The sequence below is a fragment of the Equus caballus genome, chromosome 11, assembly GCF_041296265.1.
Source record: "Equus caballus isolate H_3958 breed thoroughbred chromosome 11, TB-T2T, whole genome shotgun sequence".
NCBI lineage: Eukaryota > Metazoa > Chordata > Mammalia > Perissodactyla > Equidae > Equus > Equus caballus.
In genome coordinates, this window is record NC_091694.1 from 33558911 (window position 1) to 33581105 (window position 22195).

The 22195-nt window shown below is 47.1% G+C and overlaps 1 protein-coding gene across 9 annotated transcripts in view; it reads left to right on the forward strand.

Annotated features, from left to right (window-relative positions):
* YPEL2 (yippee like 2) overlaps positions 1 to 22195 on the forward strand; it is a 95194-nt gene that overhangs the window by 33035 nt on the left and 39964 nt on the right. For 4 of the 9 annotated variants that reach the window (XM_070227519.1, XM_014741545.3, XM_070227518.1 and 1 more), the window contains exon 3: positions 20590 to 20903. In XM_070227519.1, coding sequence (XP_070083620.1) covers positions 20787 to 20903 — 117 coding nt within the window. In that variant the 5' untranslated portion in view covers positions 20590 to 20786. Of the gene's footprint in view, positions 1 to 440; positions 650 to 1031; positions 1292 to 1541; positions 2212 to 20589; positions 20904 to 22195 lie in introns of those variants that run through there. The other 5 variants (XM_014741539.3, XM_023652923.2, XM_070227515.1 and 2 more) reach the window with 5 other exon arrangements.

Genomic DNA, 22195 nt, shown 5'->3' on the forward strand with positions numbered 1-22195 from the left:
CAATGTACATTAACTGAATCAAATCTGTTTTAAAGACAGCTGGATGGAGTTGGAGGCAAAGTTTGAGCCACCTGGGGATCCACCCCAATACCATTCCTGGTTTATGTGCAAACCAGTGTGTGGAAGGGGGTTGAAGTCAGCTGCACCTCTAGAAGCCCCTGGTATCCTGATAGCTGCTCAATGGAACATGGGGTTTCCTGCTGCTCTCTGAGGAACTGCAGAACCTCAGTGGCCCAGTGAAACGGCTGGGCTGCTCTCTTTGCCTGACCCTGTCAGTATTCTTTCTCAAAATGACCTGTTTTCCTGCTGGGAGTCTGCCTCACTCCACCCACCTGGTGCCTCCCTGGATTTCCTGACTGCCTCGGGCTTATTTTTTAACCTTCCCTTCCTTGGAAAGCACCACCTCACTGACCCAGAACGTGGGCTCCTCCCCTCTGGTCACTGACCATCCTACTCTCCCGGGCTAACCACAGGGGGCTGGGCATCTTCCAATCCCTCTAAGGCCTCTTTCCTGCTTTTAACTCACCGAAATTACTGGCAGAGCAGAGGAGGGGAAATGCCTTGCTTCCGAGTAGGGCCTGGCTGGGCCGGCTCGGGCTGGCACTATCTTATTAAATTCAACTGTCCCGGGTCCTGAGGGCCTCTTCAGGTAACTTGGGCTCTGGGTTAGGGATGGCTAAGGTGTAAAGAGGGAGTTACTATCTTGGTCCTCTAAGTAGAAGCGCTATAAAGCCTCCCCCTCCCTACCCCAGTTTCTGGGAATCCCAGCTTTGACCTGGCAACAAACCCCAAACCCCAATAAGCGGTCTCCTCCAAGGCGCTGAGAGCCCACCCATCCCGATCACCCTTTTTCCTTTTTCTCCCGGCCACTTGCCCTGCTTAGCCAGGCTCTGCTGGCCGAGCCTCGCCGGGCCAGCCCCAGCACTCGCCACACTCCCCGCACCCAAGCCCGGCCAGGGCAGAGGGGTGGGGGGTTGGAGGTAGGGGAAGCGGGGGGCGGAGTTCCGTCCTCCGTTGATTGGCTCGGCGCTGATGGGCTGTGGCCGTGCCGAGCCAACCCGCAGCGTGTTGCTATGTGCTGAGCCGAGGGGATAGGCGAGGGGGCGCGTCCGTCACAGGGCAGCCCCCGGCCCCGACCCGGAGGGATGCGGAGTGGCGGCGGCGGCAGTGGCGGAGACTGTGGCTTTAAGAGCGCGCCGGGAGCCCGGGAGCCAGCCGGGCGGTGCTTCGCTGCAGCGCACCCCCGCGGAGCCGAGCCCAGCGCCGGCCGGACGGGGCAGCCTGCTGCCGGGTGAGCCAGGCGGGAGCTCCGCGCGGGCCGGGCGCGCGTGGGCGCGGGGCGCGCTGTCAGCCGGGGCGCCTGGCTGCGGGCACCGGACACCGGACGCTGGCGCGGGTCCCGGGGCCCCTCCAGCCCGGCTCGGCGGAGCGCGCGGCGCCCTCTGCCCTGCGCGGCCGAGGCGGGGTCTGGCGAGGGGTCCCCGTGGGGGCAGCGGGCGCAGGGGGCGGGGAGCGGGCCGCCGGGGCCACGTGACCGGTTTGTTTACAAACACTGCCGGGCCCCAGCGGCGGGCCGCCGAGGGAGCCGGGGTGGCGCGTGGACCCGGGTCGGGGCCCGGGAGCTGTGCGAGGAGTCCGGCAAGTCTGGGGTGCACGGTTTGGCGAGGGGACCCGGAGACCCGGTCCCTGCTGCTTCCTCAGCATAGTTCCCGCGGGTTCGGACTCCGTGGGGGCCGGGGTGGGGGCTTCGGACGTTTTCTGTCTCCGGTGACGCTGGGTCTCCGCTGGAGACACTGGATCCGGGGGCACCTCCCTCGGGGCCCCCGCCGATGGGCGACTGGCCGCCCTCGAAAACTCCCAGGAGCGCTTGGCCGGCCTGGGCCGAGGTAACCGCAGCCGAGTTCCTGCCTGGCCGCTTTCCGGCGCCTCCCCAGTGTCCTTGCCAAGGGGGTGGGCGCCAGTTCTCTCCTGCCCGACGGAATGTGGGGGCCTCTCCAGCGAGTGCCTCCCAGAAACTGGCGCTGAGAGGCAGCCCCGACCTCTCATTGCTTCAAGTTCACCCTCCTTGGCCGCTGACCTCCTCAGGGTGTCTTTACCCAAGTGGTGGCTTTTCTCCCGTTTGGGGGTGGGGAGAACCACCTGTTCTTTTGGACCCAGCCCAGGAGACTGCCACCTCTGACTTCACTCTCATCTTACAAGATCTTAAGCCAAGTGAGTGAGTGTCCTCCGTTTTCCGTCCTGCATGTAGCTGACCCTCCCACCCACAGTCCCAACGCTGTGAATGGCACAGGAAACTGGTCCTGGGCTTTGCTGGGGTTTTTGCTTTCTGGCCTCCTTGTCAATTTGCTCTTCAGGAGTCTTGAGGCTGTTTTCAGTGAGTCCTTGCTTTTGGTGAGTCTAAAGGCTAACGAGGCAGCTAGGGACTCATCGTTTTTTCCTTGCCCTTCCTCTCTTCTGGTCCAGCAAGATGTGCAAGATGGGGCTTCCTGTCCTAGAGCATTGAGCAGGAGGGAGAGCTGTCTGCTTCCCTGTACCCCACTCGCTCACAGAACATTAGCAGTGCAAGGAACTTAGGGAGTTGAGAAGTTAAGTGAGTTGTCCAGGGTAACTCATGTCACTGGTTCTGGGGTGGGTCTTGACCTCATGTGCTTTATGCTCCTCAGAGCTCTCTTGGTATTGAGAATTCAGGGCCTTGTGATCAGTGGAGTTGGAGTCACCCTTCCTTGGCTTTCCTTTGTCTTAATCACTGTGACTGGACTGCAAAGGTGGGCCGAACCTGAGTGCGTCCGTTCCTCCCCTCATTTCCTTAGCACTTAATGCTGTGGCTGAGTCTTGACCACTGTGAGGAACATCTTAACTCTTCTGAACTGTGATATGAGTAACTAAAAGTTCTTTACTAAGGGACAGGTCCAGCCTGAGGAGAGTTGTGCAAACTTCCCTTTGGCACTGTCCCTTATCCCCAGCTCTTGTGATAAGGGTCTCAGGCAGGAGTAGAGTGGGGCTTTGGGCTCATCCCCCTCCTGAGTTTGGCTTTGCCTTATCGGTTTAGGATTTGTTAACAGCATTTGTAGCATCTGTCTTGATATCTTATGCTTGAACTAAAATCAAGAAGCTTGGAGTTAGGGGTGGAAAATGGAAAGTAAACACCGTGCACAACAATACTGTTTTCCTTCCCTCTAGGGGAGTGGTTTTCAAACTTTGACTGGGATCTGCAGTAAGGAATACATTTCGCATCACTGTGCAGAGGTCCAGAACTCCAATAAGTTCCAGGAGACAACAGTTGCCCTCACTGCTTGCAGTGTGCTCTATTTATAATTTTTTCTACTTAAAAAAAATTCAACTGCTGGCCATGATCCATTAATTTGATTTCTTGACCAAACAGGTCATGGCCCACAGTTAAGAAATACTGCTCTAGGGCAGAGGTCCTTAAACTTAAATGTGCCTAAAGATGACCTGGTAGTTTTAAAAAATGCAGTTTGTCAGTCCCCTCTGGAAATGCTTATCCTCAGTGGGGCACATTTTGATTAAGTGGGCCATGACATTGTGATGCAGGTGGTTGATAAGAAACCCTGATCTGGTGGGAATGGGGGGGGGGGCAATGAAAAGTGAGAGCCATTAAGTTGGAGATGAAGTACAAAGCCTTAGGCAGGTACGTGGCCCATATGCTGTGTAACCCCAAGCTCTCTCTTGTCAGTTTCAAAGCATACGATGTGAAAAGTCTAAAGGTGTTGTGTTGTTTGTTTTCAGCTGCCGTGAAGCCTTGGCCATAAGAGACAGGCCCCCCTCCCTCCCACCACCCTGCCCCAGCCCCAGCCCTTTGAGAGCTGCTGTTCACTGTTCTGTACACTGGATGTTTCTCGTTTCCCGGTACTTGGGCTTGGAGTTGTGAGTTGTGCTGACGAGTTTGCTGTACTATTCACAGATTATGTGAATTTTCACTGTTTGAATGATTTTAATGGTTTTGAGGCAGCAACACAACCAGCATGCCTGGGGTGTTAACAATTGGCCAGCAGAAAAGGTTGATTTTGTCTAGTATCTGGGTATTCCAGGCCATGTAGTTTGGGGGAAGGGCAGGCTGGTGATTTTATTTTTGTTTGGGGAGGTAGGGAGTCAGGTGTTTCTCAAAAGTTATTAGTAAGAAGAGGCACGAGTTCCGCCACCTCCTTGCCTACCTCACCCTGGTTCTTTTCTGTGGCGACATCTCTGCTCCTGTATGCAGGTGGATCTTGTTAGTCATCTGGTTTCTGATGCTGTCACCTCTCTCTCTACCTTCAGGCCAAACATACACACACACCTGATGCATCCACATGTGGGATGTTTCTCTCTTAGTAATTGCGTCCCAACATATTGGTAAAAGAAATTTCCTTGAATTAATCAAAGCTGCAATTTAGCTTCAAAAAGAACTCTAAATTATCCAAATTCAAATTCAACTATGGTCCTTCCTGCCAAAGGTATGCCTTATATGGGCACATTAACTGTAGGATTGTTGAAATTAACTTTAATAGTGTTCAGTTTGGTCGAGCAGCTCACATTTAGAATGTTTAGTTTTGAGCCTATGGAAAAAGGAAAACAGCAAAAGGATGGCAAAGGATAGGATATCCTGGGATAGGAAAAGCAGAGGGAAGAGATGTTCAGGTGGGATTCAAATGGAGGATCAGGATCAATTTCCTTCGTAAATTTTCTTGGTATTTCCCTGGGGTCTGTCAACCAAACCACTAGGTGCTCTGACAATTGCATTTCTTTAGCATGAAGAGGTATTAAAGCTCTGGAAAAGGAAGCATCTTGTTGAACTTTAGCCTCCAATGATGGAAAGCCAGGGCCTGCAGGCTAAAGGTGTCTTTTTTAGAGTTGATCATTTTTTCAGTGATATTATCCTTAACAAAAGATGATACATACTTGCATCTTTAGAGGATCACACCTACCTAAATTTCCCTGCGTGTTGTGAATATAGCTCTGGAGGGTTTAAAAATAAATCGGCTTAGGCTACTCCCCTGTTTACAATTTTCCAGTGGCTTCTCATTGCCCTTCAGACATAATCCAACTCCTTTCTCTGTAGGCGTTGCACGGCCTGCCCTCGTCCCCCACCTTCTCCCACCTCTTCTACCGCTTATCATCTGGTCCACTCTGCTGCAGTCGGCTCCAAATGCATCAGCCTCTTGAGGTTTCTAAAACCTAGAGGTTGGTTTTTGTTATTGGGCCTTTCTACTGGTAGTCCCTTTTTCCAGAATGCCTTTTCTCCAAAGTTTTGCATGATGGGTTTCTCTCATTTGGGTCTTAGAGAGCCCCTCCCTGGCCAGTTATCTAGAACAGCTCTTCCCTTCCAACCTCATGTCTTTTAATCCTGTAAACTTTGTTTTTTTTCAAAGCACTTCAATACCATCTTGAAATACATTGTCTACTTAATGGCTAGAATGGGGTAGCACTGGATACATGTCTATCTGTTGGTGGAATGAATGAATGAATGACTAAAGACAGCCAAGACTTAGAGTCTCTAAGAGTAGGAAATAATACTTTATTTTCAAGAGAAGAAAAAGAAAAGAATTTTTCTCTCCCTCTTCCTGGGATGGGATAGTGTTCTCTTGGAATTACTTTCTTTTGGAATTCCTGCTTTTCACAATATTTTTCATGCTTTTATTCTTTTTATAGGTCACCAATGTCTCTAAAGGCTCCATTGTTATTGTGCTGTTGTTAATAAACAACTCCTGCCTCCTGCAGTAGCCTTGTTCTAGGCCTCACTGTTCTGACAAACATAAGCATTTCTACCAGTAATCACATTTCATTAATACTAGAAGGCACTGTAAGTAGAACTAAGAGCCTGGGCTTTGGAACCTGAAAGATCTGGATAATTAGCTCTGTGACCTTGGTCGATTTGCTAAAATTCTCTAAATCTCTGTTCCTTCTTTGTAAAATGGGACTAATGATAGTTGCTATCACCCAGGGTTGATGGGAGGATTCAGTGAGAGAATGCAAGGGGAAACCGGCACAGCCTGGCACGTGAGCCCTTGGTGTTAGCTATTAACACTAACAGTAAATTGATAGTTAGGTTCCTCCTCTCTCTGACTGGCAGGAATTCCCAATTCATTGATTTGGGCGTGGGCAGTAAGAGGGGAAAAACTACTAAATCTTAAATTAGTCTAAGTAAATGAAGACCAAAAATGTCACTTAGATCTGTCAGAGCTGGCATGGAATTTAGAAATCACCTAAGCGCAAACTGCTGCTCAACTCTTAATAAACACCCCTGTGGAAGAAGTAATATTTACAGAAGCTTTTGGAAGGACGTGTTGTCTACCTGTTCCTCTGGCCATTCTTAGTTTTGTCCTTGGATTAAGTAGGGCCAAATGAGAGCTGCATACCTGGGCTGTGTTATGTCAGCCCCTCCAGAACTGTTTTTACTGAGGTGAACTTTAGTGACCTGCCCTTTGCATTCACGGAGGGACACTGTCTGAAATAGCTTCATACCATTTCCTACTGCATTTCTCATAAGGGTTTATATTGTTGAAGACTTTATCTACAACTTCACTTACTGTCCCCATTAAGAAGTTAATTGGAGAAATTTCTTTGGGAACAAAAACCCAGGAAAAGCCTAGCTTCTCCCAAGGAATTGGTATGATTTTTCTTTGTGGACAATTGGAAATTTATAACTGATCATGTTTTTCTTTTTGCTTTGGCTGCCAGGAAGCACAGAGCCAAATCTGTGGCTTGACTTTAGCAACTGTAGGGCCCTGCATCCTAATTTTTTCCAGTGTTGACCTTGTAGTTTTTATTTTCTCTAATTCAAGTTAATGATTTATAACTCTTTTAATTAGATGTATGTTGGATTGTATTAAAATCTATTTTAGGGCCAGCACTGGTGGCCTAGTGGTTAAGTTCTGCACAGTCTGCTTCAGCAGCCTGGGTTCAGTTCCCAGGCATGGACCTCCACCACTCATCTGTTGCTGGCCATGGTGTGGTGGCGGCTCACATACAAAAAGAGGAAGATTGGCAGCAGATGTTAGCTCAGGACGAATCTTCCTCAGCAAAAATAAAAATAAATAAAATCTATTTTAGATGTTACATTTTAGAAATATAAACATCGAGGCTAAAACAGGCAAAAAGAACTTGCTTAAGACACAGAGCTAATTAAGGCAAAGCACAGACTGTAAACCATATCTTTTGTTTCTCAGGCCCAGGGCTCTTTCTACTCGTGTACATTATGGAAGAATACCAACTCTCGACCAAAACTCTAAACAACCCATAATGTCTCAATACTAGGCAAAACCTAGCTCCTCTCAGTGACGGGGCAAAGAGGCAGTCTGCCAGTGAGGTGTGAAATTGCCACCCACATTCCCCTTTCCTGGTTGGGCCAGCAGCACTGTGCTCTCCTGTCTCCTGGGCCGCAGGGCAGCCAGCCCTCTCCCGGTGGTCTTGAGAATGTGGTATGTCTAGACTTTTAGTGGCTTTGATCTGAAACTAGATTGCCAGCTCAGAGTGAAATTAACCTCTGGGGTCTGAAGTTCCCTTGTCTGTTTCTTGCCAGGAAAGGAAGGCTTGATATCCAGATGGCAGATCAGTGCCACTGAGGCTCAAACAGGGTTTTCTGGGTGTGAACAGCGGCTGAGTTTGGTTGGACTGAAGAAATAAATAAACAAATAAAATTTGTTTTGTCTGATATGAAATTTAGTTATAGAAAATATTAACCTTCCTAATGATTTGTTTTGTTTTGTTTTGTTTTCCAGTGGTGTTCTGGTTGGGAGTACCTGGGGCAGGACAGAATAGGCCTGGAACATATCCTGCCTGAGTCAGGAAAATTTTGGTTCCTATTTTGAGCTAGAGAAGAGGAACCTCTGGCCTAGGGCTGAAACTCAACCTTGGTTTTGTTTTATTTTTCTGGGTGATAATCATTCAACTGATAATAAGACCTTTGGGAGATAAAGATGAGTTAAGATATGGCCCCTGCCCCTAACAGCATATGCTGAAATAGGAGTGATTAAGGCATATGTGTTGATAACCAGAGTACAAGTAGAAGGAGTTTAAAGTCGTTACAGAGATACAGAAAGAAGGGTGAGCATTTTAGAATGGGGCTGTGAAGAATGAAGAGGATTTAAACATGTAGAAACACTCCATGGGGAACGATATGTGCAAAGGCACAGAGGTATGAACATAAGAGGCAATGCATGGGGAATGTTCAGTAGTTCAGTAGTGGTATGTGCAAAGGCACAGAGGTATGAACATAAGAGGCAATGCATGGGGAATGTTCAGTAGTGGGAAGGAGAGTGCTGGGATATTACTTGGGCTGCCATTGCTGCAGTTTCGAGCAACTCTGTGGAAGTGGACTGGGACTTCCTTTCACAGTAGACCTCTTGAGGAGGAAGAGCTGTGGACAATGGCTAATTGATATAGGTAATAGGAGTCTTCAAAAGTGAGATTATCAAGGGGCTGGCCTGGTGGTGTAGTGGTTAAGTTTGCGCGCTCCGTGTCCTTGGCCTGGGGTTTGTGGGTTCGGATCCCGGGTGCAGACCTAGCGCAGCTAGTCAAGCCACCCTGTGGCAGCATCCCACATAAAATAGAGGAAGATTGGCACAGATGTTAGCTCAGTGACAATCTTCCTCACACACACACACACACAAAAGTGAGATTCTCAAACGTGGCTGTTATAAGAATTCCTTAGCCCCACCAAAGGCCTACAAAATCAGAATTTTCAGAATGGAGTATCTAATAGAAGCAAGCAAACAGAAACAACTCCAAAAAATATTTCCCAGGCCTTTCTAAGGCAGCCCACCCCACACATGCCTGAGGTGCAGAAATCACTGAGGTGGTTGATTTCCCTGGCAGAAACCAGCTACTAAGCATCCTTGACCTTTGGCCTCCTTTCTTTTGCTCTATTTTTGCCACTTTTCTTCTTTTTATTTGTATTGCTCCTGTGTATCATCCATTATCTTTGCCTCCGCTTTATCTCTTCTTTTCCTGCTTTGGTCTTTATCTGTTGGGGATTCCTTCCTAAATTGACCCATTGCCAAATAGACCAAAAGTAGAAATGAATTCTCTTTTGGTCTTTGCTGTATTAGTGGTATAAACATGTGTATTATGTAAACATAAATTAAATATGGCTTTTGTTTAGTTTTGCTTACATGATTCTTAATTTGTTTCCTTTAGGATTTTAGGGGAAAAACCATCCTTACACGAGACTTCAGCCTTAAAGCTGAGTATCCCATTAGCAGGAAGAAATGACAAGAGCCAAAAACTAGCTTTTTCTTGTGCCTAATCCATCGTCCCACCTTCTAGTTCAAGTTATTCCCTTCCCTCAGGTGTTTTCTCAGGTTTCTGCAATTAAAAGTTGAAGCACTAAGCCAACCCTGAGAATCTGAGGGTGTTTTAAGAGAATTTGACATCTTCGTTTTGCATTATAGTTAGTTGACTTAGACTCTCCCTCTGGGAGATATTCTCCCTGTTGCTCTGGGAGGCTCAAGGACCAAGGATGCACGTCTTTAGACCCTATTCTGGCTCGTCTGGGTTGAAGGATCTGTTGGAGGTGGTGGTGTCCAGGATCAAATCCTGATTCTGGTATTTTCCAGCACAAGAGCAATTTGACCTTGGACAAATTGCTTAACTTCTCTTGAGCTTTTTCTTCATCTTTAAAACAGGGGTAATCATAATAATGCCTGTATCTCTGGGTTGTTGTGAGGATTAATTGAGATAATGCATATCAAGTACCTGGCCTCTCATGGGCCCATAATAGGAAATTAATACATTATAAAGTCCTGGAAACTTACTGACAGTTGCTGCAGGGCCTCAGATGACTTCTCCCTACCTCCTCCCCTCACTTCCCACCATCCTTCAGCCAGTACTTTCTGAGCTCTTATCGAGAGCCAGGCTTTGGGCTGGGTATGAGGACTGATTAACTAGACACGGTCTCTGGCCAGGAATGGCTTACAATCTAGTAGGAAGACCGACCCATAAGCAACTAGCTTTGTGGAGGTTTCATAAATTATGAAAAAAAAAGCTGCACTGGCAACATACCTGGCTCCCCTTGATGTTCCAGGCCTGAAAAGAAAAGAGACTGTAATTCTTATTATAATCTATCTGCCATTCCCATAACAGGAGAAATGCAGAAATTTGCTCTAGAATCAACCTCTCTTTCCCACCCTACTCCTTTTCCTCTCCTTTAGTAAATGGCAACAGTAGATGACAATTTAATAATTCTTAGAAGAAAATACATCCTTCTTTGGGCTGGTGAGGGCTGGGCCTTTAGACATACAGGCATCCTTTTGAAAGTGCCTCTCCCCTTTTCTGCTCTTGAGTTTTAAGTTCAGTTTCCAAATTCCAGTTGTGGAAAGGCAGGGAGCCCAGCCACAGATGTCAGAGTCTAGAGTTTTGAATTTATTTGAATTGGGAGATTAAAGTGAGAAAGCCAAAGGCATGCTGACAGCTGAACAACGGAATTGTATTGACAGATTTGGGATGAATGGTTTGTAGCTAATTGGGGCCCCAGCTGTGCCCTGGGGGAGCAGCAGCTAAAGAGAAATCAAGGTCACACGGTGCCCATAGTCCAAAAGACATCCATTTATTCCGTAAATAGTATTTGATATTTGAGTGTCTGAGACACAGACGACAAATAATTACCTCCATAAGAGTAAAACTACAACTGCGATGAGTGTTACGCATGTGGAATAGGGGACTTGACTCAGTGGGGCCTAGAGGAGGTGAAGGAGAGGGTTCCTGGTGAAGTAACTCTGAAGGTTGGCCACATCTCGTTCCCTGCTTTCCAAGACATTTTCTTCTTGATAGGTCTTCTAAACGGTGGTTTTACATGAAAGTTCAAGTATAGCCCTGTCTGGGGTCAGAAGAATGGACCCGATCCTTCTCTGTTTCCCAGATGATGGGAAAAATGTATTTGTTTTATTTTAACCAGGATTATCATCTCTGAGCATGGCCAAATAGAAAACAAAGGGCTGATGCTGAGGGTAGGCAGTCTCTGGGGGCTGGAGGAAAAGGCAAATCTGGCCCTCTTTTGCACGTGGAGTAGAGGCAGTGTCAAGAGACCCTTTCTTTCTTGACCTGAACCAAGTCTGACACTTCGTGTGTCTGACTCAGTCTTGCCTAGAGCGGCAGGTCAGACTGCCCTGGGAGTTTTGTGGGGACCACCCTCGGAGACAGAAAGTCCTTGGATTGGCAGTCTGAGGGTTTCTCTAGGGGGTCCATAAGTCAGTGCCAACCTGGGGAGGGTCTCTTGGAAAGCTGCCCCAGGTGGCACACAGAGACGGTGTGAAGGGCTAGGGGAGACGGAATGGGAAACGTTTCTTCCATCAGAGAGCAGTCGGGCAAACCCATCAGAGGTTTGTGTGGTGTGGCTCACGGGAGATGCGGTTCCACAGTCCTAGTTTCAGACTCCTTCTGCCAGCCCAAGTGAGTTGAGGTCACAAGAGTTTGCTGCCTTTTTAACTTTGTGGAACATTAATAGTGTGTGAGTCTCATGTAATGCTCAGAATGAGATATTTTAAATGTACTGGATAGTAGCAAAGTAAATGAGATTAAAAAATATCAGCTTTATAGGGCAGCACGGTTTCGCTGATGGTCACTCATTTCACTCAGTTAACATTTATTGTGAATCTCCAGTGTTCTGGACAGCAGGAGTCCTGGGGAAGCCAAGGGATGTATAAAACTGGACTTCTGACTGCAGGAAGTTCCCAGTCTGGTGGGGAGGCAGACACACGAACAGTGTGATAAAGGCCATTCCAGAGAAAAAATGTTTTTTGTGCACGCTGGAAGAAGGGGCCCACCATCTCTGCTTAGGGTCTCATTTGAGCTGAGTGTTGAGGGATGAGCAGGCATTTACCAGGCAGAGAAGATAGGTTAAGGTGCTGGAGGAGGCTGAAACAATTTGAGAAAAGGTAGTGAGTGAGCTTAGTCTGCTGGGGAAAAACGTTTGGAGTGAGGTGGGAAGGTGATGAGAACATAAGGAGAATCAGGCCCAGTTCTCGGTGCCGCCCGAGGGATCGGACCTTGTTCTATAGGCTGCCAGGAAACCACTGGAGGTTTTGAAACATGAGAGAGATGTGATCAGATTGTGTTGTATAAATAGAATTCTAGAATGGGCTGGAGAGGTAAGAGCTGAGTCAGGGAGACTAGTTAGGAAGCTATCACAGTAGTTCAGGATGAGAGAGGATGGGGCTCACATAGTCTGTTGGCTGTACTGTGAGGATGGCAATGAGAGGATGGATTTCAGAGGTAGAACCAACTGTCTAGGGGACGGATGAAGTATGACATAGAATGGGAAGAGAATAATGGGTGTTTCCCACTTGGACAACTGGGCCTTCAGGAGGAAGAAAGAGAATTGGGGTGAAGATGATAGGAACCAGGGGAAAGGGGAAAGATGGTGTTGGCTTTGGATGAGTTTAGTTTGAAGGGCCTTCCCAGGAACCAAATAGAGGCATCCTTTTGAAAGGGATCCAGGGTTCAGGAGTGGGAGGCAGAGGTTTAGAAGACTTGAGGGTATGGATGAGAATGAGGGGGAGCAGACAGTCAGGCACATGGTGGGAGCACCTCCAAGGAGGAGAAAGATGGAAGAAGAGCAGCCAGAGAGATTGAGACTCAGTCAGAGAGATAGGAGAAAAGGTGAGAGAGGCACGATGAGGTCCATAAGGGAGAGTTTCAGGGAAAAGCAGCCCACGAGAGAGCTGAATGCAGCACAGGGCCAAATAGTGTTAGCATTCAAAAGTATTAGTGTTTGGGCTTGGCATGTTGGAGGCTGCCCATATTTTTGTTACTCAAAAGCCTGGTTGTGATAAATGATATTCATGGAGCATTGCCAGGAGGTTCTGTAACACTTCCATGCCTCTGGAGAGTCTGTATCACTGGATCCAGCCAGACCATCAGAAAGCCATGTTCTTGGGCTGCCCTGGTTTGACCCCATGTAGAATCCCCTTTACTGAATTGCACTTTTGGTGTTGTGCTGTCCCTTTTTATGGAGGGACCTCTAAGAAACAGCCTTGTAAGAGGGTTACATGGTAGGAACTGTTGGGGTGTGCTGGGGATCTTGTCCACTGGGTTTCTCGATGTCTCCTCTTCGACCATCCAGAGCATAAACGTCTCTCTGAAAAATCTATATCCTGGGCAACAACATGCTTTTATTTTATAGGAAATATAAACCTTAGAACTTTCTTTTCTGCCTTGGTTCCTGGGGAGCTCAAAGCCAAATTTGCAATTGACATTCAGTAAATAATTAGCAACTTAAATAGCATTCATTTCTATGTCCTAACTCTCCTTTTGTTCTTTTGTTCCCCTAATTTCTTAATTTCTAATTTCTTAATCTCCTTTTGTTCTTTTGTTCCCCTAATTTCTTAATCTGTTTTAATAGTATTATTTATATTTTTGTAAGCCCCCTTATATCCTTTTGGGAGCTTAGAGTTGTATAAGAAAAAGAAGGAAGCCAATGGTGAACTTTAGCCAAGTCCTTGGTAACCTATCTTCAGATACATAGTCTGGGCTTTTTACATTATTTTTTATTAAAATGGTAGAAATAACCCAAAGGAATATCTGATCTCTTCATAGCCAGCTAGCAATAGCTATTTCTATCTAATATCTAGTAAATTACATGCAAGTTTCGGGATGTTCAAGGGGGAACTGCCTCTTCTCTGTGCAGATGTTTTAACAGATGCAAGCCTCACATGGGGGCCTCCCCAGGCAAAGTGCTGAACTAAGGGCCATGTGGTAAATATATTGCTGTGCTAACAGACGTTCAGAGGCACTGTCCAGCAGTCATCTCTGAGTGGACTCCTTGAGACTGGTATGTTCTGTGACCTCACTGAAATCAAGGTTTTAGAATGAAGCTTGGTAGATGGATACTCTGCTCTGGGCCAGGATTCAGCTGGTAGAGACATTACAACATGGAATCAGGACTTTAAGAGCTGAAGGAATCCTAGAGATCACATAGGATTATCATCTGACAGATAATCCCCCTGAAATCAAGACTAGGCCCTGTATCCAGAGGAGAGATGAATGGTTGGTTTTGTTTATGAAACAGAGTTGTTTCTTGGATATCCAAGCTGGTTTTGATTATAACTGGGCGGATTTGAAGTACTATCTGGGTCCACTGCTATACAGTAGGTAATTATGAAACGATGGCATTAATTTTCCTGTGTGTCTTGCATATCATGGCAGGGTTGTTTTTGTGTGTGTGTGTGAGGAAGATTGGTCCTGAGCTAACATCTGTTGTCGATCTTCTTTTTGCTTGAGGAAGATTGTCACTGAGGTAACATCTATGCCAATCTTCCTCCCCTTTATGTGGGATGCCACCACAGCGTGGCTTAACAAGAAGCACTAGGTCCATGACGGGGATCCAAACCTGTGAATCCTGAACCCACCAAAGCAGAGTGTGTAAAGTTAACCACGATGCCACCGGGCTGGCCCCACTGTGGCAGTTTTAATAGGGGCATTTCAGTAAAGTTTTTGGTAGTGGCCCCATCCTGGGATTAGTAGGGTCAATGGAGACTGCAGAGGTCACTTTTCCACTGCACTAAGTGATGGGGTTGGTCTGTTGTTTGGAATGACATAGCAATAATGTCAGATCCCCAGCTAAGCCACAAAAACCTCCTTGAACCACAGTATACCTTTAAGTGGATTAATGTAGGCCCTAACCCTCTAACCACCATGAGTCAACCTGGGAGACAGGAGCACTCCTCTTCTGGGTCTTCTGAATAGGATCAATTCCCGCGCTTTTTCTCTTGCTAGTAATCAAGGTTATTGAGTACTAACCATGATCCAGGTGCTGTGCTGAATGCTTCACTTGCATTATCTTCTTGGGTTCTTTAGTCTCCTCCATGAGGTGGGCCCTGTTGTTGTGGGGCCCTTTCAGGCAACTTGCCAGTGGTGATGCAGCTAATGAGAAGAACCAAGACTGATCCGAGTCCATCTGCCTCTAGACCCCGTACCCCTCACCAGTGGACTCCACTGCCACCCACTCTCTTATTTGGCAGTCCAGGGAGACTGGGTCTCTGCTCCCTGGCCTGGGTTCAGGATTCTGGTGAGTCTAGGAATGAGGAAGGACAGTCCTCTTGGGGTAAAGGCTTTCCACAGCCGTTCTATCTCTTTCTTTTTTTTTCTGTCTCCCAGTCCCGGAAATGGCTCGCCTCCTCCCTTTCCACTGCCATCGCCTATTTATTGCCTCCAATCAGGGCTTCCCTCTTTCTTTGCCCATGGTGGAACAGAACATGGCTACTCGGTCATGCTGCCACCTTCCTGTCCTTAAAGCTGGCATAAAGCCCTCTTCAGGCTTGCTAAGAGTTCCTACAATAAGTAAGAGACGGAAAAGGTGGAATATGGTTAAGCTGTTACTCCATCAGCCCTGTCTATCTGTCTTTCTATCTCTCTATGTATCTATCTATCTATTTAACCTAGACCCCACAAATGTAAAGAGTGGGCATGGATGCCAACGACAGGCCTTTGGTCAACAGCCGGGACTTAAAAATTCATCTGTAGCACAGAAGAACCATAGTTCTGGGCATCTCAGCATGGGATCAGAGTGGGGGCTGTCATGGAAGAATATGATTTCATGTGGGCCTGGGGGCCCAGAGTAACTTTGCCTCCTGCCTCATTACTTGAAGGGGGAAGGCCTCGATCATGTCTGCTAGCCACATAGGGGGATGGACTGGTCTAGTCAGCAGCCCAGTGTGAAGCAGAGGGAACTCAGTTCAGTGATGGCCTCTACTGTGTGCCCTGTGCTGCTGAGTTCAGAGGGTACAAAAATGACTAAAATGTGGTTCCTGCTCTTGGAGCTTACCTCTGGTGGAGGATACAGAGGCAGGAAGGGACAATTTTAGTTTCAGTAGGGTAAGTGTTAAGATAGAGCTGAGCACAGAGGAAGGGCCAATAAGCTAATGCTGAGGTGGCATTAGAGCTGAGTCTTAATGGACAAACAAGGGCCTGGGGAGGGGGCAGTGAGAAGGGTGTGTCAGGCTGAGGGAATGGCATCAACAAAACCATGCAAGTGTGGTGTATTAGGGGGAACTACAAAGAGTTTGGTTGCCAAACCTGAGCACTTAAGACAGTTCCTGACACACGGTAGATCCTTAAATGTCAGTACAATAAATGGAGTACAGAGTAAGGGGTGGTAGAGACAAGTCTGAAGCCATTTAAGAGTGTCAGTTGTAGATGGTTGTCAGCAGTAATACACACTTAGAATTTATTGTATATTTACTACATGCCAGGCACATATGCTGAGTACTCTATATGCATTAACTTAGTTAATCCTCACATGAGCCCTAAAAGGAAGATATCATTGTTCCTATTTTTTGATGAGGAAGGCAAGGTCCAGAGAGGTTAAGTAACTTGTCCAAGGTCACAAAGCTAGTAAATGACAGAACTGGGATTTGAAACCCCTGAGTCTGGTTTCAGAACCTATCTTCTTAACCACTGCCCTGTGTTGACTTTCTAAAGGCCATGAGAGTGATGACATGGTCTAATCTGCTTTTCAAATAGATAACACTGGCTAAAATGCAGAGGGTAGATTTAAGGGGGAAAAGAGGCTCCGGGGCCTGCCAGGGTTGTGTAAATTGGAAGTGCTGTGTTCCCGGCAACGCTTTAGGGCTTGGGAGCATGGCCACTGGGGGAGCCACCTCTTAGAAGGACCTTAATACCAATTAGGGGAACACTCCTATGGTTCCTCCAATGTTATCACCATCTTGTCTAACCTTGAGAAGAGAATTGTAGTTTTCAAGAGATGTCATCTCAACAGTGCCATCTCCTGCAATGCTTGAAGACAAGTTAGAGGTCCTAACAAATGGCAGGCAAACTCTGTGTCTGTCTTTGAACACTCAGGCTGCCTTTTTCTTTTCTTTTTTTAAGCAGCAGAATTTTTTTTCATTGACCACTAAAAATAATGATGATAGCTACAGTTTTGGTGTGTACTGTGTGCCAGCACTGTATATGCTCTTACATCATCTCTTTTAATCCTAGTAACCCTATGTAGGTTGGTATTATTAGAGCTTGGGAAGCTAAGAGTCAGAGTGGTTGAGTAACTTACCCAAAGTCACTCAGCTACAAAGGAGTAGGACTGGTTTGTGATTGCAGAGTCCACTTCTTTTCCAGGCAGTCTTTGCCTGCCCTTCACCAAAACACCCCACAAAAACGACAACACAGAGGCACCCTTAGGGGTGGTCCTGTCCTGTGGGTGGAGGTGTTACATACCCTAGTGGGTTCTACCCTCTCAGTTTCTGTGACTCTGTGTGGCGGTGCAGGCTTGTTTCCCACATCATTCATCAGATTCCTTCGTAGCTTACCTGAAGACTCCGTACCTCCTCCCCCTCCATCCTGGGGACACTTAGAAGGTTCGACTTTGAGTTCCAGCTGCAATTGTGGCTTCTTGTGGAAAAGGCCTGTCTGTTAGGTGGGCCAGCTGGGTTTGGTGTATGCTCCCTGTGCATTTGGCTCTCAAAGTGCTGTATCTAAGGTCTTTGCTTTTAATCAGAATAGTTCACATCTTTTCTTTCCGTGCTGATCAGCGGGAGCCAGCTGGGGGTGGTAGCAAATCTTCCTTTAATTTCCACTGTGATGGATTATTACTTCGCTTAAAATGGTGTTTAATTTGTACGTGTGCCCTGAGGCTTTTAAATATCAAGCTCATTTGAGTATTGTTGGAAATCAGTTTGGACTCCACAATATGTTCAACGAGTTGGAGTCATGAAGCCCCATGCAGCCTGTGGTCCCGTTAATAGGTACAAAAGTCCAAAAATTAAAATGTGGTGAGTTCTGCAGCCCAATGCTTGTAATTTCTTCCTTTAAAAAAAAAAAATCCATCTCTGTTATCTTCTTTCCTAAGAATCGACTCAAAGAAGCAGCTTTAAAATTTTTCCCTCAAGAGGGAAGAAGACAGTAATAGGTGATGGTTTTTCGATCCTTAGCTCTGGTCTTTTTTCTCCCACTCAGCCCACTCTCTCCTTTCTTCTCAGGCACACAGGCCCTCTCTTGATCTGTTTTTACCTTGCTTTCACTTACTCCCTCTCATTCCTCCTAGTTTGCTCTGTACCAGTTGAACAAGATGCATATTTCAGCAAGCCACTTTGTCTTCCCTTTCTTCTCAGGGAAGGAGTCACCTTTCAGATGCCTGTCAATTCCTGTGAAAGAACGAGAGAAGCAGAGTGACTGTGGAGGAGCAAAGTCTAATGCCTGCTGTCTAGGCTCTCCAGGGTTTTTCTAGCACCAGGCAGCCTGGGATATTGCTTACGTGGTCGATTTTTCTCTTGTCTTTTCAAGTTCTGAGCTATGGTGTGTGATGAATGTGTGTGCCTGTGTATGTTTTTGTGACACACTCATTTAATACAGACTGTAAATGCTTATTCCTCAGAAGGTAGCTTTGAGTAAGTTTTAGGATTCAGATCTGAAGCTGAGTATAACCAGAAACCCCTGCCTGTGAACTTTTTTTGGGTTTCCTAAAGAAGAGAAGTGAGGAAAGAAATAATTCTACTCTGGGGAAATGCATAATTTAGAAGCCGTCTGCATGTATAAGAAAACAGACTCTGCGGCTGCTCTATAAACCCAGACTGGCAGCCAGGGCTCATTGTTTCCTTTTCTTCCCTCAGTGTTTGTATAAAACCGATGGGGCCAGTGCTCCTAGTGCTCCCCACTGGGCAGCGAAGGCTGTGGGCTTCAGAAGGTGGCCTGGGGCAAGCCTCCCATTCATTCCGCCTGCCTCTGTCTTTCCTAGGCCTCACCTTACCTTATCACCCCTTCCTTTCCTGGAAATACTGTCCTTCCTGAGTGTGAAACAGGAGTATTGGGAAGTTTAAGGGTATTTTAGGAAATCCCAAGTAGGGCACTTGGTTCTTTCTACCACCTGTAACATTTGAACAGCCAACAGCATTGGTCTACCATAGGCTTTTGTTTTGACCACTCGCCTTGCCCACTACCGGAATATGCCTAGGGCGAGACAAAGGGGCTCTGGATCCAAGGGGTCATGTATCTTCCTTCCTCGTCTCCTGTTATGGCCAGGCATAACTCTGAGGCAAAGCTGGGTAAATTAATTCTCACCTCCAAATCCTTCAAGTATTTCTGTGATGTTCAGTTTAACCTGTGATTTCACATCTTTAAAAATAGTGGTGGGAGACTGAGCAGGGAAGACATTATGCCTGTAGGGGCCCCTGTAGGTCTGAATTCCTTCATCAGTTGGACATCTCATGTGTAATTGGTCGCCCTGGATGTGGAACCTGCTTGGCTCAGGGCTGCAGAAGGGACATGCAGGGTAAAGGGTAATAAACACAGTTGTCCTTCAGCCTAGTGCTGGCCAGTGGTGTTGGCCACTCAGGAAGATATACAGAGTCCCAGGGGTACAGTAGCCTTCACTGACTGCTATGGTGGGAAGGTCGTCAGGAAGGAGGGCAGCTTCCCTTTGGAAAATTTGGTTCCAGTGAGGTTTAGAGGAAAAATAGGACTATGATTTGCAGGCCTTCTCTAAACATCCAGATGGATCCCAGACATAATCCAGCAAGGAAGATCTGATTTTGTTTGTCTTCCTCCCCCGTCTCTCTAAATAATTTTATCTTCAAAGCATGACGCAGGCGTTAATTAACACTCTGGTTCTCCTGGGAGGTAGGCAAGTGGAAACGCCACCCCCTGTTAGTGAAGTCCAGGGAATAGGCAGGTGCAGAAGCCTCAGGCAAGTGAGCCACAGAGAAGCAGAGTGAGTCTTAGACCTTAGCCTTTGTCCTCAGACCTTTACTTGGATGTACCTTGGGAGCCACCCCACTTTCTCAGTGTCCTTGGTTCTCAGTAGAATAAAAGAGCTGAGGCTATGGTAGGAGAGATGTTTGGTACTGTGGGATGAGCAATGGAAGTCTGAGGGGTTGAGGAGAATTTCTGATAAAATTATGCCACTAGTTTCATTCATTCACTTACTTTTTCAAAAAAAAAAAGTATGTATGTGTATGTATACAGATATATACATACATACGTATGCTGAGCATCTACTTCTGGGGAAAGTATTGCAAAGGGAATCACTTCTTCCAAAAGAGCTGGCTCGCCATGAGGGACCCTGCTGGATGGGAACTTGAACCTTTGTATCCCTTGCTTAGTCCATAAGCAAAGGGCACTGTGGGGTTTGTTGCCTCTGCAGGTGGTGGTTTCAAGTGTTGGAGGACTCTGGCATCTGGAAATGGATGAGAAATCCATATGTGACTGTTGATGTTGTGAACCTCTGGAGGCTGAACTTCTCCTTTTCCTTTAGCCATTTATCTTGGTTGGCTCAGGAGAAGGGGCTCTTAGGGGGTTCCCCTCACTCCGGGGCTGTAGGTAGCACATCTTTCAGCCTGGCCTTTTCTAAGGCTTCCTAGGAATGGTGCTTATGCCAGTTTGCTGGATATCGGTGGTAGGTACCTATGGTAACTGCTGAGAGCCCTGAGTTGATCCTGAACCTCCAACCCTAGAAACACCAGCCATACTGGAAAGATCCCCAGTGGTTTCTTTCTCCTTCATTGGGCATCTTGGCACAGTGCAAGAAACTGGGAGGGGATCATTTCATCCTGTATGTGTTGCCGTCTCTCTGGGTGACAGTTGGATTCTACTTGCTTTGCAGGAAGTCCAGCTCCATCAGCTAATGATATTCACCTTATCTTGGTACTGCAGGCTGCTGAGAACCAGCCCTAGACCTCTGCTTGAGGGTCCTTCCTCTGGAAACATCACCAGTGTGTGGAGCCTGCCCCACACCTACCCCCTGCCAAACCACGGCCTTTACCTGTGTCTTCCGGTGTTTCCCGTGCGACCCATCCTGTGGGAGTGCCTCGTGGGCTGCCCCGGAGTTTACCCCACACACAGCAGCGCCAATGGTGAAGATGACAAGATCCAAGACTTTCCAAGCGTATCTGCCCTCCTGCCACCGGACCTACAGCTGCATTCACTGCAGAGCCCACTTGGCCAATCATGATGAACTCATTTCCAAGGTACCTGTTCCCTGCACACCTTCCTTGCCTACCCCGGGGAAGGCGCTTCTGGCTCCTAAGGTTGCAGAGGTTTGCAGGCTCTCCCAGGGAGGGCTGACTTGCATGGCTATCTCACTCAACTGAGATATAACTTCAGTTGGAGGAGGAGTATAATAGTTTAATTTTTAATTTTGGAAATTAGATATCGTTCCTGTTGGAAGCTGTAGGGGCTTGTGGCTCACAGGCCAGAGGGGAGAGGGCCTGAGGAGTGATGGGAGCCTTTTGCTTGGCTTGCTTGGCTTAGGTTGGAAGATGAACAAAGTGCGTTCTAAGACAGGTGGTGGGAGGAGAGCAGGATATCTTGTAGGAGAGGTTTGTTAGCTGAGATGAGAGAAGATATTGCCTTCCAAGCCCCCAGGAAGGTTACCAGACTGTTGAATTACTAAAGTGGGTGGCCTTTGGGGAAGGCCAAAAGTGGCTTGGTGAAGAGCTAACCCACTGGCTTGTGGGGACCTTCAAGGTTTCTACATGAGGTCATATGGCATGACATTTGATCACAATCAGAAGAAAGAGTGGAGCCCTATTTTCTTGGAGAAGCCTTGGCAACTGCTTCCTAAAGTTGGGGGTGAGAGTGGTTATTATTAAATAAACCCAACATCCCAGTTGTGTAGTCCAGGAACTATCTCCTTTAGGCAGCATTCCCAGGGGAGCTACCTCCCTCCTGGCCCTAAATTCCCAGGGGAAGAGAAACAGGTTTTACTAGACTTCGTAAAAAGGAGAAAGAGGTTATGGCAGACTTTTCTCTTTAAAAAGCATCCTTCCTCAGAACCTGTTCTTCATGCCACTAAAGTAAAAAAAAAAAAAAAAAGAAATTTCCATGTAGACCCAGACTAAAAAAAAAAAGTTAGCATTCTTGATCTGTTTACAAGAACTGTTAGAAAAGGTGGCACCACTCTCCTTGCCTCTGACTTGGTAGCCCCAGCCGGAAAGGGATGGACCATCAACTGTCATCGAACAGTTCTGTCCAGATGGCTGATTTGACAGGAAGTGAAGACGGTTGCTTGAACAGCCACGTCTGTGGTGGTGGGGGTTCTCAAATCAGGACTGAGGACAGAACTCCTCCTTCCAGGCCTATTCCCGGGTCTAGGGTTACCACAGAGCTTGAACCCTGGAGCCCTCAGTGTCCTGGCCTCCAGCCTACTTTCCCTTCTCTAGGTTTCTGCTAATTACTCGCCTTGATGCTATTTATGTTCCAGTCAGCCTATTATAGTGCCTTTCTCTATCAACTAACTCATCTTGTCTCAGATTCATCT